The 15916-nt window shown below is 35.6% G+C and overlaps 1 protein-coding gene across 3 annotated transcripts in view; it reads right to left on the bottom strand.

Annotated features, from left to right (window-relative positions):
- LOC107654552 (protein tweety homolog 2-like) overlaps positions 1–15916 on the bottom strand; it is a 78731-nt gene that overhangs the window by 43264 nt on the left and 19551 nt on the right. For all 3 annotated transcript variants that reach the window (XM_016441677.1, XM_016441675.1, XM_016441676.1), the window contains exon 2: positions 12393–12568. In XM_016441677.1, the coding sequence (XP_016297163.1) occupies positions 12393–12568 (176 nt within the window). The remainder of the gene's footprint in view (positions 1–12392; positions 12569–15916) is intronic.

Genomic DNA, 15916 nt, shown 5'->3' with positions numbered 1-15916 from the left:
CGTATGTGTGTGTGTGGTTGTACATACATGCATGTAGTTGGTTTTTTTTGGTGTTTGGCTTAGTGTTATGTTAGAATCATTATTATACTCATACCTTTTGTTCTTTAATATTTTGAATTGTTTTTAGCTTTATTTTTTGTTTTTCATTTAAATGTTAAGTTTTGAAATTTTGTTGTATGCATTTATCATTTTTATTTAATCTCTTTATTTTTTTTAAATGTGTATAGGTAGTATTTATAAAGTTTTAGCCTTTAGTTTTGGATCTGTTTTTAGTTGTTTTAATACTACAATTGATTGCTTCTGTTGTCCTCATTTGTAAGTCGCTTTGGATAAAAGCGTCTGATAATTGACTAAATCAATAAATAAAACAGAAAGAATGATGTCATCAAAATGGCCAGACTCATCTCTGTTCTTGGTATTTGGTTCATTAGCCCCCTATAGACCCTATAAGGTCAATAACACTACACAGGAAGTGAAGTCATATCCTGCATTGCCTTGTTCATATAAGCTGCCCTTTAAAGTCTATTCCTGACCGACCCCTCCTTTGTGTTAAACTTGAATTTGACGTTTTGCGACGATAATGAGCAGAGTAATGAAATGCAAAATCTGTTCTCGGTCTCGTGTCAGCTAAAGAATTGAGAGAGATTTTAGATCAGACTGACAGTGTGGAGCTGCAGAGGGGACTCCTGGGGAAATGTAAAAGTGTAATGATTCCTCCAAAGCTTATTGCCTTTGGAGTGGGTGGTGAGTCATAAAGACACACTCACAAACACATAACGCGCTGTCTTATGCCGAAATGACGCATGGGAGAATGTGTGCGGCCTGGAACAGGGAACTTTATTAAAATGACGGGAAGAGTGAATACTCATTAGCTGGATGCCTCTAGCCAAACTGCATCATTCTCCTGATCCATCTCTGATTTAAAAAGTGCATGGGAAAATTTAGCTGCATTGGGGAGAGGAAGGAGAGGTATATAGAGAGATACATTACATGCCAGCTTTCTCATAAAAATGGCAAGAGCTGACTAAAATTGGCAGATTCTATTAGCGTTATTATTATTAAAGGAAACAAAAAAAAACAAACAAATGAACAGACAGACAGGAAAAACAATGTAAACTAAAATACATTTCCATGACTGAAAATTACCTAAAATAAAATACATTATTATTAGTATTATTATGCAGAATATACTGTAAAGTCTACATAGTTTTTAAAGTTTACTAATTATATTTTGTATTTTGGAACATAAAAGAATATATTTTAACATTTTGTTTTGGTCTTTGCAGTGGAAGTCAATGGACTTCAGTAGCTATGTTCACATGGACACCTTTTGTTTCAATTGGAATGAAATCATTCCGATTGAAGAATCCAAACGTAGTGTTTACATGAACGCTAAATAAAGTGATCGGGTTGATGTGCGCGTTTATATGTCACAAGCTTCAATATCGGATTTGATCTTTTGATATGCAAACACTGCACAAATATACAGAGTTTGTTAAAAAGATATTATGTTTGCACATACTATTCTCTAGCCATTGCTTATTTTCTTTGTTTTAAAGAGCAGACTTAATATTTATCTAGTTCGGGTCCTAATTAGGAGACGATGAGCACATGAAGCTTTGTGCTGTGCTGCTTATATTTACCAAGCAGTGAAACCACCCATTCTCGTGGCCAAATCAAGTCGTCTGTGGATAAAGTGAGGACTGACGTTGTTCTGCTCCACTTCACAGACAATGAGTGGAAGGAGAATTTTAGAATAACATGACAGTCATTTATGACACTTCATTCTACAAAAACAACAGCTCAACAAAAACTCATTCAATGCATCAATAATCATTACGCCATTTTCATGTCATTGCATGTGCGCAGTACTTTCCAGTTTCAGTTTTCAATCCAATCAAGTCTTTACATGTCCTCTCGATCAGGTTAGAAAAGGTCTACACCACCCCTTCCAATCCAATTTCATTTTCGATCAAGGTGTTTACATTAAGGCTTTTCAGTCAGATTGAGCCATCAATCCGATTACTGAGGGATTATTTAAACGTAGCTAGTGTTTGTTTGGTTCTCAGTGTTCCTCAAAATATGTTTTTTGAGTTCTGCAGATACAAAGGTATCAGGCCGCTGCAATGAGCAGTTCTGAGGAATAATTAATGCATCAAACCTTTAAAAGGCTGAAAGCACTTGGCAGAAGGTTAACTACATATCCAAGAGTAGAAAATGTTAAATTATCTGTGAAATTATCTGATTCTGTGAAATCATCAGTAGTGATTTGAATGTAGAAATTATAAAAGCAAAACAAACTGTGGTTGGTCGTTTTTTATCTCAGTTGAGATGATCTTTTACTATCCAAGTATGTCGGTCTTGGCCAAAATAAGCTACAAAATGGATTAGACTTTATACCAATACTCAAATGTATGTCTCTGCAAAAAACTAAGAACACCAGAATTTGAATCCTTTCATGGATTAACTCACAGATTTATTCAAAACACACTGCTCACAAAAAGACTTCATCATGAGACAAAGCGCTTTCATCTTTTAGTGTTTAACCAAACACTTCAAATGCAAAACCTGTTTGGAAGAGACAGCTGAGAGAATAGCTCTTTTTGCTGTACTCTGCAAGATGAATTACCCAAATTATTAACATTGTAGATGGTTGCTGGGGAAGAACTGAATCAGAATCACTCTGCACAGAGCTGCTACAGCCCAAAACTCATCTTCAGACAGGCAATAAGGAGGAAAAGCCTGTTTGAAAAACTTCACACATGCATGTGCTTTGATGCTTATAATTCTATGACAAAAATGCATCCACGCTTTTCAGATTTATATTTTGTTAGTTATGTATCAACTAATTCTACATTTACATTACAAATATATCACAAAAATCTTATGCTATGCAAAGTTATGTGAACTTATAAAAAGTTTACTGTGCTAGAGCCATCAAATTACAATTTGTGTTACACGAGAAAATCTTGAAAATTACCTTGACATTTAATTACATACTACAATTCAAAAGGTTTGTTGTAACTTTTTTACTGTTTTTAAAAGAAGTCTCTATGCAAGGCTGCATTTATGTGGTCAAAAATACAGTCAAAACAGTAAAATTTTGAATTAAAATAACTTAATTTAACTCTACTTAATTAACTAACAATTTTTTTGAAATATAATTTCTGTAGCATTATTTTTGCAACATTATAAATGCCTATAGTAATCAGTTTAATGCATTCCTATTGATTAAAATTAATTTATTTAAAACAAAATAAATAAATAAATCTTACGGAGCACAATCTTTTGAACAGTATAGTGTACTGCAGAAAAGCCGGACTTTAAAACAGTATTGCAAATTGTACCTTTCACCCATTAAATGCATGCATGGCATATGGACAGTTAGAGTAACAGCTAGAATAATAAAGTTAAACTTAAAATAGAACCAAAGTGCTAATGCTGTCATTTCCACAAGAACCACAGTGCCTTAAGATGTTTTGCTTGTAAATGACTTTTAGATGGTCAAAAACAGTGCCAAATAAAAGCTCTATTCTGGCCTCAAAAACCAGGTCTGAAAGCAGGCACATAAATAATGGCTAAAATAGAGCTAGTGCTTTTATCAACTGTATAAAAAGAGAGAGAGTAAGAGAAGCTTTACTGTGTTAAGTATGGATTTTAAAAGTCAAATGGAGCAGCAACTTACATCAGCCTCTCACCGTGATCACTTTCTTTAATTTTCAATTTTTTTCTTTGCAAAATGAGGCATCTTTCACAACTACATATGATTTCAGTATGTCCTCAGACGTCTCCTCCCCTGAGGCGGGCAGTGTTTCGTTATGATACATTTGCGTTCATTCATTCAGTCTTTGGGTTCTTTGTTCATGCCACCACAGAGCTTCAAAACGACAAGAGACCCACATTATTTTATACGGGGTGGGCAGGCTTGTTTGCTGAAGCTGCAACCATCTGTCAAGCCATCTTGGTCCTGCAAGATTAATTAGAACATGACTGATGAACACCATATTGGTCACTCACCCTCAAACTGTAGGCCACAACTTCCTGCTTCATCAAGTTCTTCAAAATAAAATGACAACACAATAACATGAGAATTGCAGAAACTGGTGATAAGTAGGGATGTGCGTGACGACTAATTTGACTGACGTTTAAACTAGAGCCCGACCGATATATCGTTTTGCCGATTTTATCGGCCGATATGAGCCTGCCGTAGATATATTGGTATCGGCAAATATGCCACCGATATGAAATTTTTTTTACAGAACCTAAAACAGATAAAATGCTTGTAAATTATGTAATTACGTAGTTTGTCCAGCAGAGCGCGCTCCATTGTTTGCTACTGGCAACCTGGATGAAATGCTTTAAAGCTTGTCAATGGAAAACCATTGAAACTTTGAACGGCCATATCTACATAATGGCGTGGCGAATCAGCACCAAATTCGGGGGATCCCTTCGGCTCGAGGAACCCTCTCGAACGCCCTCTTTCGAATGAGACCACCCCCGCGTGGATAGCCCCCGGGGTTCGGGTGTTACGGGTGGTTAAATTCGTGGTCCGGCGCCGACCGATCAAATGTGTACATGCTGTGTATAAATGTGTATTGCTAACTGCATGTACATACTGTGTATAATGTGTAGTGCTAACTGTAAGTATGTCTAATAGTACACTGTGTGTACTGACTATATGTATGTGCATATTGCACATTGTCATCTGTTGAGGTCTGTATGTTTATATGTAAATTGTTTCTGCACTGTCTGGAGCACGCTCCCAAGAATTTCACTCACCAAGGCACGTGTGCTGTGGTGATGTGACAATAAAAGTGACTTTGACTTTGACTTTGATGTTGAAGAAGTATGTGTCTGCCAATCAAAAGAATTGGGATATTAAGCTTCCTCTGGTACTGATGGCCGTCAGGGCCACCCCTCACCGGTCTACCGGAGTACCCCCGTTCGAGATGATGACGGGGCGACAAATGACACTACCGTTACACCTGCTGTACCAACCTGGTGACCTAAACCTCGTCACCGCCTATACCACTCACCAATACCTAGAAGAGTTGCATAAACATCTGAGAACCACTTTTGCCTTCGCGTAACAACAACTCCAAATCCTGCACCACCACCGAAGTGGGTCTTCGTTAGAGGAATAGATGGCGTGGATGGGATCGCAGCACCGACGGGTTGTAGTGAATGACGTGATTGACATTTGCTGGCTTTAGCCAGCCTCTAAGCTAACGCCTACGTGCCTGTATTGAATATGATTATTACGCATCGCTCCAGTAGAGTTATTGTAAGACAATTTGACATTACACAGTTTACACAAAACTTTTCAGTTTCCTTCTAATTCAAAATAACCCCACACCTTCTCGTCTTTCGCATGGTCATTTTTGAACTTGCCACAACTGGCACGAAGAAAACGCATGTGAGGTCTGAGGTAAAAATGTAGTTTCCGCCCAGATAAACTTTTAAAAATAATGTATTATTTTTCAAACGTTTTATTTTAACTTGTTATTTAAAATGTGTTAAATGCTATGTTAAAATGCCGGTAATTTGAATGATAAAATCATGTTGTTGTTTTTTTTTCTGTCGTGTAATCGACTATTGTTTTCAGTGTCGACTAGTAGGAGCTGTACCGTTTAGTCGACTAGTCGACTAGAGCCGCACATCCCTAGTGATAAGATTGGTCAAATATTAGATCACACAATGACATTTTAGTAGAATATTAAAATAATAATACGTTTTTGTTCAAAACAAACTGTCAAAAAGTTGAGACTAAAGAGACAATGTTATACTGCTACAGGAATAAAAAATTTAAATTAGTAGATTAAAACCAAAAACAAATAGAATTGACTGACTGACTGATTGATTTAATGCATGAAATGAATTTAATCAAATATATGTCACTTACCATCTACCATCTACTTCCAATTTGATGTTACTTTCATTACAAAAAACAGAGGTCACAAAAAAAGACACTGAAATGAAAATGACTTACCATTACAATTACGAAATCACTTTTATGAAAAGTTTTATGAAGATATGGCAGGTGTTATGAAACTCACTGATCCAGTCTAAGCATCAGTCAATAAAGAATAAATTAATGATGAGGTTATAGTATGCTGCTCTAGAGTCATCGCTATCAGCCATATGCTGAGCAGCGGGTGTCAGGAATGAGCCCTTACACACGCCAAATAGGAAGCTAACAATAGGTTACAGATGTCAGAGAGCAGGTGTGCGTGAGGCAGAAAAAGAGAAAGATTCTCACATTATGTAGTCACAATGAGACTCTCTACATCTAGAGTGGCATCCAGAAAAGCACCGTATGCAATTAGGGCCACTTTCACCTTCAGAAAATACTATTTGCTGTTACTGCTATTAATTGTTTTCTTCAGCTTTAGGTTGGAGTTCTGAAAGTTACAGTTCATTTTGATATTAAAATAAAATTGCATCTCAAAAGATCAAGGACAATTTAATTCCTCATGATATCACCCCTTTAAATAAAACATGGAAAACTGTATCAATACCTTTTATAATGCAATTTAAAAACAGGTGCTTTGGCCAAACAAGATTTACATTGATCTGATATCAAATTGTTCAAACCAAATCCAAATGTATTAGTGAACAACTTTAAATTCTAATACCTATCATCTCACCTGAGAGCAATCTAGGACCCCTATAGAGCTCCATCATGTCACACTGCATGACCCGAGACCCTCGGAGAGACAGAAAATTGATTTGGGGCCATAAAGTCACTTGTCTATCTACTTGTTCATCCATCCATTCATCCATCCATCTAACCAAGCAACCCTATGATTTACTTCTGGACACTAAACACTTCTGCTACAAACCACATTAACGTTTAATGTAGATGAAGTCAGCCTTGCTGAGACATACTGCCAGTTTTAGCAAAAACACATAGATAGAAGGAGAGGTTAGGAGTAGGTTTGGGCGATGTCTACCAAATTGGCATCAGACGATGTCTACAGTGAAAGTCAGCTTAACATCGTGATGTCTGTCAGCCATCGGCGATGGCATCGTTTATCGGTCCAACCCTAGTTAGGAGTGTTTAATGCAACTCTAAAGTTTCCAAAGCTGGCCGTATACAGAAAATGCAACACCAACAGACAGCCTTCAGTGAACGACCAAGTTATGAGATATCAGCAATGTCAGCAAGGTGACAATGGTGAAATTTTCCAGAATCCATAACATTAACTAACTAAAAATTTAAGCTGATATCATACGAATCAGAATATATTAGGGCTGGGTGATATATATGTATTGAATAATCATGACATATATTTACAATGATTTTGCTGGCAAAATAAAAATAAGCAATTTTAACGCACATTGACATGTATAAATATATATTTATGCATTTGCATTTTACATGAAATATAATCAAACCACTAAAGTAAAAATGACAATTATAATGACAATTATTATTATATAAATTAAATAATATACATTTTTTAAAGTTGACTAATATTTTTTATATATATATATATAATATATATATATATATAAAATTATAATTATTATAAATATACACACACACATGCACAGATAGACAGATAGATAGGGGTTGGTCACCCACCCCCAATTCAAGGTATGCAAGACTAGTTCAGACTCATCAGCCAAGATGATGTTCTCCTTAGCTGTGACATTCAGACTAAATTCCTGCTGTTAAACTCGGACCACGTTTCTGCATTTAAGCCAACAGTGGGCTCTCTTTCACCACAGAAGCTTTCAGAACACCGGCAGTCCTAATGCTAACTTAATAATATCAACACAGATGAGTGTCATGGGATTAAGAGAGAGGATGGCGCTCTCGTAAACATACGTACATTTATATACACACATTCATACACAACACAAATTAATTCAACTGAGCACTTCAGGGCTCAGCATTTCTCCAGCAGCGCTGGGATGATATAACAGCTGGGATAGTGCCTGCTCGGAGACTGGAGCATTGAGTTAGATTAAATAACTTCCCTTCTGCTATTAGCATGTCAAAGTAACAGCGATCTTCTTTATGCACCAAGAGCTTGTAACACTCCAAAGAGTGAAAAATTTAAATCGCATCATATGACCCCTTTAATAAAGCTCTGTGCAGTGAAGCTCCCAAGAGTTAAGACCTTGAAGGTCTGGGAATGTGGCTGTCTGCAAAGATATCAATTTTTGCTGACCAATTCATGACAACATGAAACCAAAACTGACTAATACACCATGACTGTCAAGCTTTAAAAAACGGCAAAAACATCATATAGCAGTACTGGGATTAGGTTTAACACAATATTTTTATGCTATTTATCAAATTTGATATTATTACAGTTTGTTTTTACTCTCTGAAGACTGGTCCGAAATCAAGAGGTTAATCACAATTGCATTATTTCTCAAACTTTTAATATTTTATCTAGTAATATTATCTCGAAATCTAGTATAAGTCAACATAAAATGAAAAAAAAAAAACACTTATTTTCTAAATGCACGTTACTGATCTTTTTGTGAATGATTCATCCTTGCATGTTTAATTTCTCCAATTTTCATGTTTCTAATCAAAAAGCAGAGCACTGAACCAAGACTCCACCATTCATTTTTTTATCTTATACGATAATTCTCCTTCAGATGTACGTCACAATATGGAAGAAAAAAAAATCATCACTACATTTGTTACATTGTGACTAAGTACTATATATTAACATTAATAATGAGTTAAAAATGAAAGTAAATATTCTCCAAATAATATCCTAATAATTTGCTTTGACTTTAGTACATTGACGATATAAAAGCCAATTATGTGATTTTGAAATCATGTCTTTATTTTTTTTCCCCTAATTGGGTCTTTGAAACATGTACGAAATATATACATAAATATATTTTACGAAGGTGGTCCTTCGCAAGGACATCATAACATTTTGGGGTCCTTGCAATCAAAATGTTGGAAAAACCCTCAAATAAAACAATATTAAAAAGTGAACCATACATTTAAAGTCTTCTGAGGTCATAAAATAGCTGTGTGAGGACCAGTTACTTCTCTGATATTCTTTCCTTTTGCCAAAGCGCTGAAATTGTATTTGTTATCAAATTTACCAGCAACAATTCAGGATGAAGAATGAGATTTAAGAGCTGCAACAGAGGGGAGCTACAAGTCATAAAGACTGCTTTCTTAGTTCTTTTATGGTTCTTTGGGGTCCTTTTTGGAGCTTGACAGCCATGGTCACTAAGACCGAAGCTGTTTTAGAAGTGAATGCCGCTCGTTCTTAATGGATGACGGAGGCAGAAAAGTGCACAGTGTCCAAGCAGAGGTCAGAGGGCCGTCTCGGTATGTCCGAGACTATTCAACCTCCTGTTAAAGTCTTAAATACTAGGCAGACTCTGAGCGTTCCCACAACCCCTCTTCCAACTTAGACCTGATGGACAATGTGTCTCAAAACAAAACTGGAGTGTTTCTACCGGTGTTTAGTCAGGAATGTAGACCGCTCTCTGCATCCAAGCACAGCAGAGCAAACCGAAGTGACCCAGTGAACCATCGCTTTTATAAAACAAGAGAATTAATTTGACAGCTGAGTCCACTGAACTGCTTTTTTTTCTGGACTTTAATTCAGTCATTTTATTTTATAATTATTATTTTTCTTTAATTCACTAATTTTAGATTGATTTATTTAAATTTGTTACTACACCGTACACCTACACTACCTTTCAAAAGGGGTCAGTAAGACTTTTTTAATGTTTTTGGAAAAGTCTCTTATGCTCACCAAGGCTGCATTTATTTTATCAAAAATGTAATAAAAACAGTAATATTGCAAAACATTATTACAATTTCAAACAACTGCTTTCCATTTTCCTATAGGGTAACACTTTATAATAACTTTCATTAATAAATCATTAACAAACATTATATAATGCTGCTTAATGGATCATTAGTTAATATATAATTCAAACGTTAGAAACATGAAATAATGTGCTTGATAATGTTTGCTAATAAAATTATTAAACATTAGATAATGTTCAAACAAATCATTATTTCATGCAAGGTAAAATGCTTACAAATGTCATTAAACTTTCAATTCATATGATCAAGCACTTCTTGAAAACCTACAAATGATTTTAACAGATGTTATAAAATGATTAAAAGCTTGTGTTAATGCACAACACTTTTGCTGCTTCTGAGGTGTGATACGGGTAAGGTTAGGGACAGGTTTGGTGGTAAGGGTTGCTTAAAGGGGTCATATGATGCGATTTCATGTTTTCCTTTCTCTTTGGAGTTTTACAAGCTTAATTATGTCCCCACTGGATGCAACAAATGCCTTGTTTATAATAGGTTTTATTGGTTTTGTCTAATCGCGCCGGGACACGGCATCACAGTATGGTAAGGGGCGTAACATTTCAGTCACACGCTTGAGGAATTTGGCCAATCACAATGCACTAGATAGCTGGCCAATCAGAGCACACCTAGCTTTTCAGAACGATGGGCTTTGTAAAAATCAACGCGTTTCAGAAAGGCGGGGCATAAAGGAGAAACAATAATGTACAGTATGTGGAAAATAATGTGTTTTTTTTTACCTTAAACCGCATAAACACATTTCATTACATCAAATACACAAAATAATGTTCTTTTTTAGCAACGTCATATGACCCCTTTAAGGGGTCAACAGTGTACAGGGGACAATTTGATTACTATAAGGGAAAACGGTTCAATCTGTTTACATTATATTGTTTCGATAAATGAACATGCATTTTCTTTTAAAAAATGATTTATTTTCTCCTGTTTATTTATGATTCAAGGAATATCCTGTTTAATGATATACTGAAGAGTAGTATACTAAAGTGAGTGTTGAGGCAATAAAAACATTTTTTGCACCAAAATTACAATATTTATGTCTTTAGCAAGCATTTAGCTAAACTTAACCAGTCACCTTTTACACAAACCTTGTTATAGTAGTTAAAAGTCCAATGCCCATAAAGATATTAAATGATTAGTAATCGTTTCTAAACATTTACAAATTGATGAATAGTTTCAACTTTAGATTGGCTACTGCAAAAACATGAACAAATGATTAATAAATGATTAGTAAAGATGTGTGAATAGGGTAAATTTAGGTCTTTCGGGACACTTTTTGCCATTGAGATGACTGCTCACAAAGGTATGAATCAGCGTCTGAATCAGCGAGAGTGAGAACTCTGATTGGATGTTCAGTTTAGCGAACGAGTCAGTGCCTGAGAATTAAAAGCGAAAGTGATGAGAACGAGTAAGTAAATGAAGACGGCACAGACAGAGGGCTGTTCTAATGTTCCGTGATCTTACTCAAGCGTTCCAATATGCAAATATTTTCATAACAACATGAGGTGCTTAAAATGAAGAAAGCTATCAACATAACTGATATTCAAAATGGTAAGCAAGCGCTGCTTTGTTTACATTTCGTATATCTGCGTATCTCTCGTATATCCTTGTTTCAGTTTCTCCTTTTGAATGACGTATATATACTATTGATAGATGCTGATATAGACAGTTAATTCCTGTCACGCAGGCACAGAACGCACATGCTAATTTGCAGTCGGCTGCAGTCTGTGCGGTGTGTTCAAGCGCAGCTTTTTGGTACAGATGCTGCCGACGCAAGGCGACAACATCATTGGCTTTCGCCGCTGCTAGTTCTTTGAAGTTGGCTTGGTGTGTCCCGGTCTTAAAATGGTGATTTAGTTCAAGAAATTATTTTTATTATTATAAATGTTAAAAACAATTGTGCTGCTTAATATTTTTGTGGAAACGTGATTCTATGATGAAAAGAAGGTTCAAAAGAACAGCATTTATTTAAAATAAAAATCTTTTATAACATATTCAAATGTATTTACTGTCACTTTTGATAAATGTAATATGTCCTCCTTGCTGAATAAAAGCATTAATTTCTTTAAAAAAAAAAAAGAGTTTAACTTCATATTAAAACCTGGTTTTAAAAATTGAGTTCTGAAAATTACAGAGTTTTTGTAGCACAATGAACTCTCATCTCAAAATAGAAAATAGAGAGAGAGCAATGGATGGAAGAGACACAATGGAAAATAAATAAATAAATAAATAAAAATAGGTGGTGAAATAATGAGGAAGATATGTCAGCCAGAAGTTATGAGCTAATTTGCCAAAGGGGATTTCGCTAGTATTTGCCATGTTGATGCAAAGCTTTCCCATCACTCATTTCAAAACTGAAAATTGTGCGACAGATGACAACAAAGTCCTTCTTAATGAAAACGTATATTTTAAATTCTGCTCAACCATGCCAGAGACCATGATAACCACGATGAATATATAACCACATCATTCTCCCATACACTTGAATTCTTAACTATGCTGCCTGCATCTTGAGCGGCTTTATCCTCTCAGCGCGAGAACGGTGGGTGGTACATACCAGCAGATGAGTCCAGCAGCAACAGCAGCCCAGGTGACACAGCAAGAGTTGGATTTCTTACTTTCCTCTTCCTCCTCATCCTTCCGACAGCAGCACAGGCAGCTCAGGTAGATGGCCAGACACAGCAGGTTCACACCGAGCCCAGCTGCTGCTACACAGCCCAGGAAGATGAGCGACTGGAACAGACAAAAATATCAGATATGAGTTTCTTTGTTAAAAGGGACATATGAGGGAAACTTGAATTTCTCGTTCTTTGGAAATGAAAGCGTTTGGTCTATTTGTCACTCATAACACAAAGCTCTCTTTATAACTCGGCCTATTTAAAGACTAAAATAATGTTTTTTCATGATCCAATCAATTCCTAATGGACCAAAATCATGACATGTCCAACATGGATTTTCCTGTTTCACTGTGAAATATGAAATGTCACATTACTCTAGTAAATGGGTTATGCTGTTGATTTTAAAATGATGTGCAATGTGTTGTACTGATGACAACATTTTTATTTTTAGGAAAAAAGGGGGTTAAGAATTCTGAAAGCAAAGCTTTTCATGATTCAATCAACTCCTAACAGATCAAATCAATCACTGATTTTCCTGTTCCACTGTGAAAAATGTTCAATTATGCAAGTAGATGAGTTGCTAACTTGCTACTTTTCTAAAAACAATCATTTTGACATCAGTACAATTTTGCTTCTTAATATCAGTACAGTAGCAAAAACAGCTAGCTTAAAATTATATGGCTCAGAGACAGAGGCATAGGTTATAGAGACTAAATCTTGACTAAACTTATGTTCTTGCAAGTGAAAAAAAAATGTTATCAAGGTGCATCAATACAACCCTTTAAAAAGGTTATTAATAAATAGAATCCTAATAGAAAAGTTGTAATGAAACAGAAGTAGCGACAAATCTTTTCTTCTGTATAGTGATGTACATCGGTGTGTAGTGGATTGTAGGGGGAAAAAATGTAGAGCAGGGAACTTTAGTTAAAGTTTAGTTAAACTTCAGTTAAAATTCAGTGACCTTGTCCAATGCAAGTTTGTTGTTAATGTAGCATGAAGTCATGACCTCCTGGGATGTTTTCCGAGCACAGACAACACATTACACTGATAACAAAGAGGTCCTTTCCGGCTGCAACACTCTGCCATATAACATAGAGCTCCAGTTGATGGATCCGGAGCTATTTTAATCTCACAGACTTTAATGGGGGCACAAGGTACCACTCTGCCAATGCTTAGCACTACACACCCCTGTAAAATGAGCATGGTCTCCTCGCACTGAAAATGGTCTTAAAAACTTCACCCAAACAGGAATCTATGGACTTTAAGCAGTGACTGAGAATAAATATGACAACTGAGGCAGCACAATTATTCAACAAAGCCACACTCATATACACACGCACTATGTCATATCCCATCCTGCTCTTGGCTCTGAAGAGAAAGTAGGACAGCTATAGCAAGCAGCCCAGCGTCTATATTTGCTGCATCATCACCATCCCTGTTTCCTGCATTGTTTCTGTCCCTCTCGGTTACATCCAACATTCTCTCTTTCATCCTGTAGGTGGTGGGACATCCTAAGCCATCTGCTTCGCTCCCATAACTCTAAGACTAATGAGTCAACCTCTCTACCCACAATTCCAGTGCTGTATTCATCAACTGTGACAAAGAGCCTGCTTAGAAATCACAAAAAAAAGATAAAGAACTAGGTTATAGAATATAATTTTTCTCTAAATCTCATTTGAGATTATATAAGGCCTGTAAACATTATAAATAATGGTTCGGTTGACAGTAATTTTATCCAGTTTTAACTATCATAGCCCATCCTGTACTCCATTATCACTGGCCATTGAAACCCATACTGATCATAATACAATTTAATGAATTTTAATAAATTTAATCAAATTAGCAGATGAGACTTACAAAAAATACTGAAATTAAATTTAACATATTTTGTACCATATTTACAATGTTATCTTTTATTAATTGACCAATATACACTACTGTTCAAAAGTTTGGGGTCAGTAAAACCTTTTTTTCAGAAATTAATACTTTAATTTAGAAGGATGCATGCATTAAATTGATCAAGACTTTTACACTGTTATGAAAAAAATCTGATTTCAAATTCAGATTTTATTTTTTTATTTTTTTTATTTCTATTCATCAAATTAATAAACCAATAAATAAATACATACATAAATAATGAAGGATCAAGTGACACTGAAGACTAGATTTATGGCTGCTGAAAATTCTGTTTTGCATCACAAGAACAGATTATTCAAATTATTCATTTTTAAACTATTCAAATTTTACTTTAAATTATAATAATATTTCATATTACTCTCTTAAATGTATTTTCAATCAATTAAATGCAGCCTTGCTAAGCATAAAAGACTTCTTTCAAAAACATAAAACTTAAAGCCTTACAGACCCCAAACTTTTCAACGATGGTGAAGTAGAGCATCAATTTAACCATCAGATATTTAAAGGGGTCATATGATGCGTTTTCAATTTTTCCTCGCGTTTCAGAAAGGCACATGTACAGTATGTGGAAAATAATGTGTTTTTTGAACCTTAAACCGCATAAACACGTCATTACACCAAATACACAAAATACTGTTCTTTTTAGCAGCATCATATGACCCCTTTAAGTAAAATGCATGATGAAACCTACAGTGTCTCTCAGTCTTTAATTACAGAAATTACAGTCACTCTTTAATTTCAGTCACACTGTCTAAAGAAGATGAGTCTGTGTCTAAACCCCTCCTCCACCTTTGAAGATGGAGAATTCCCCCATCAGGCCTTTGTTAAGGGCAAACAGGGGTTGATGAAGGTACTGTGATGAGGAAATGGGGGGAGGATACACAGACAGCAGCAGGGGGGTCTTATGGGAGGGGAGGGGGACATATTAGGGAACGAGAGTGTGTTTTCCAACTGAAGAGTGGCAACGTGAGAGGGTGTGTGGTTGAGGGAGGCATATATGTGTGTGTGGGTGCTAATCAGCAAGGGGAGCAGTTGGTGTGGAAACAAGGGAAGACTGGCATTATGTTTAATGCTTTTGGCCAGAGCAGGAAAAAAAAAAAACTCACTCACACACACACACACACACATAAATAAACATCACCATGGCAACCTACTGGTCCTCGCAGCCCTTTACGTCCTGGGACAAAGTGAAAAGAGGAATTATCTATTTTAATGAAGCTGCGTGTGACTACATGGCTGGAATTACCCTGACTAAATCCTGTGATCTTCGTAAAACTACGAGAAATTTGTTCTATCTGACAGGGAAAAGCCTAAGAGATTAGTGATGGGTGGTATAAGCTAAATCCTATATCATAGCAACAGCAACAGTATGCATACACCACAACAAAGGTACCGTGGCTGAAAATTCAATAAAAATTGGTTTATCGAAGATAAAGTGTATTATATATTACATTCTACATTATACAGTAAATACTATATATAATATAGAAAATAGCATATATAAAATAGAAAAAATAATAATTTATAAAATGTATTTATTTATACA

This window comes from Sinocyclocheilus anshuiensis, unplaced genomic scaffold (assembly GCF_001515605.1).
Source record: "Sinocyclocheilus anshuiensis isolate Anshui unplaced genomic scaffold, SAMN03320099.WGS_v1.1 scaffold391, whole genome shotgun sequence".
In the NCBI taxonomy this organism is placed as follows: Eukaryota; Metazoa; Chordata; class Actinopteri; order Cypriniformes; family Cyprinidae; genus Sinocyclocheilus; species Sinocyclocheilus anshuiensis.
This window is presented reverse-complemented; position numbering and strand designations above follow the sequence as displayed.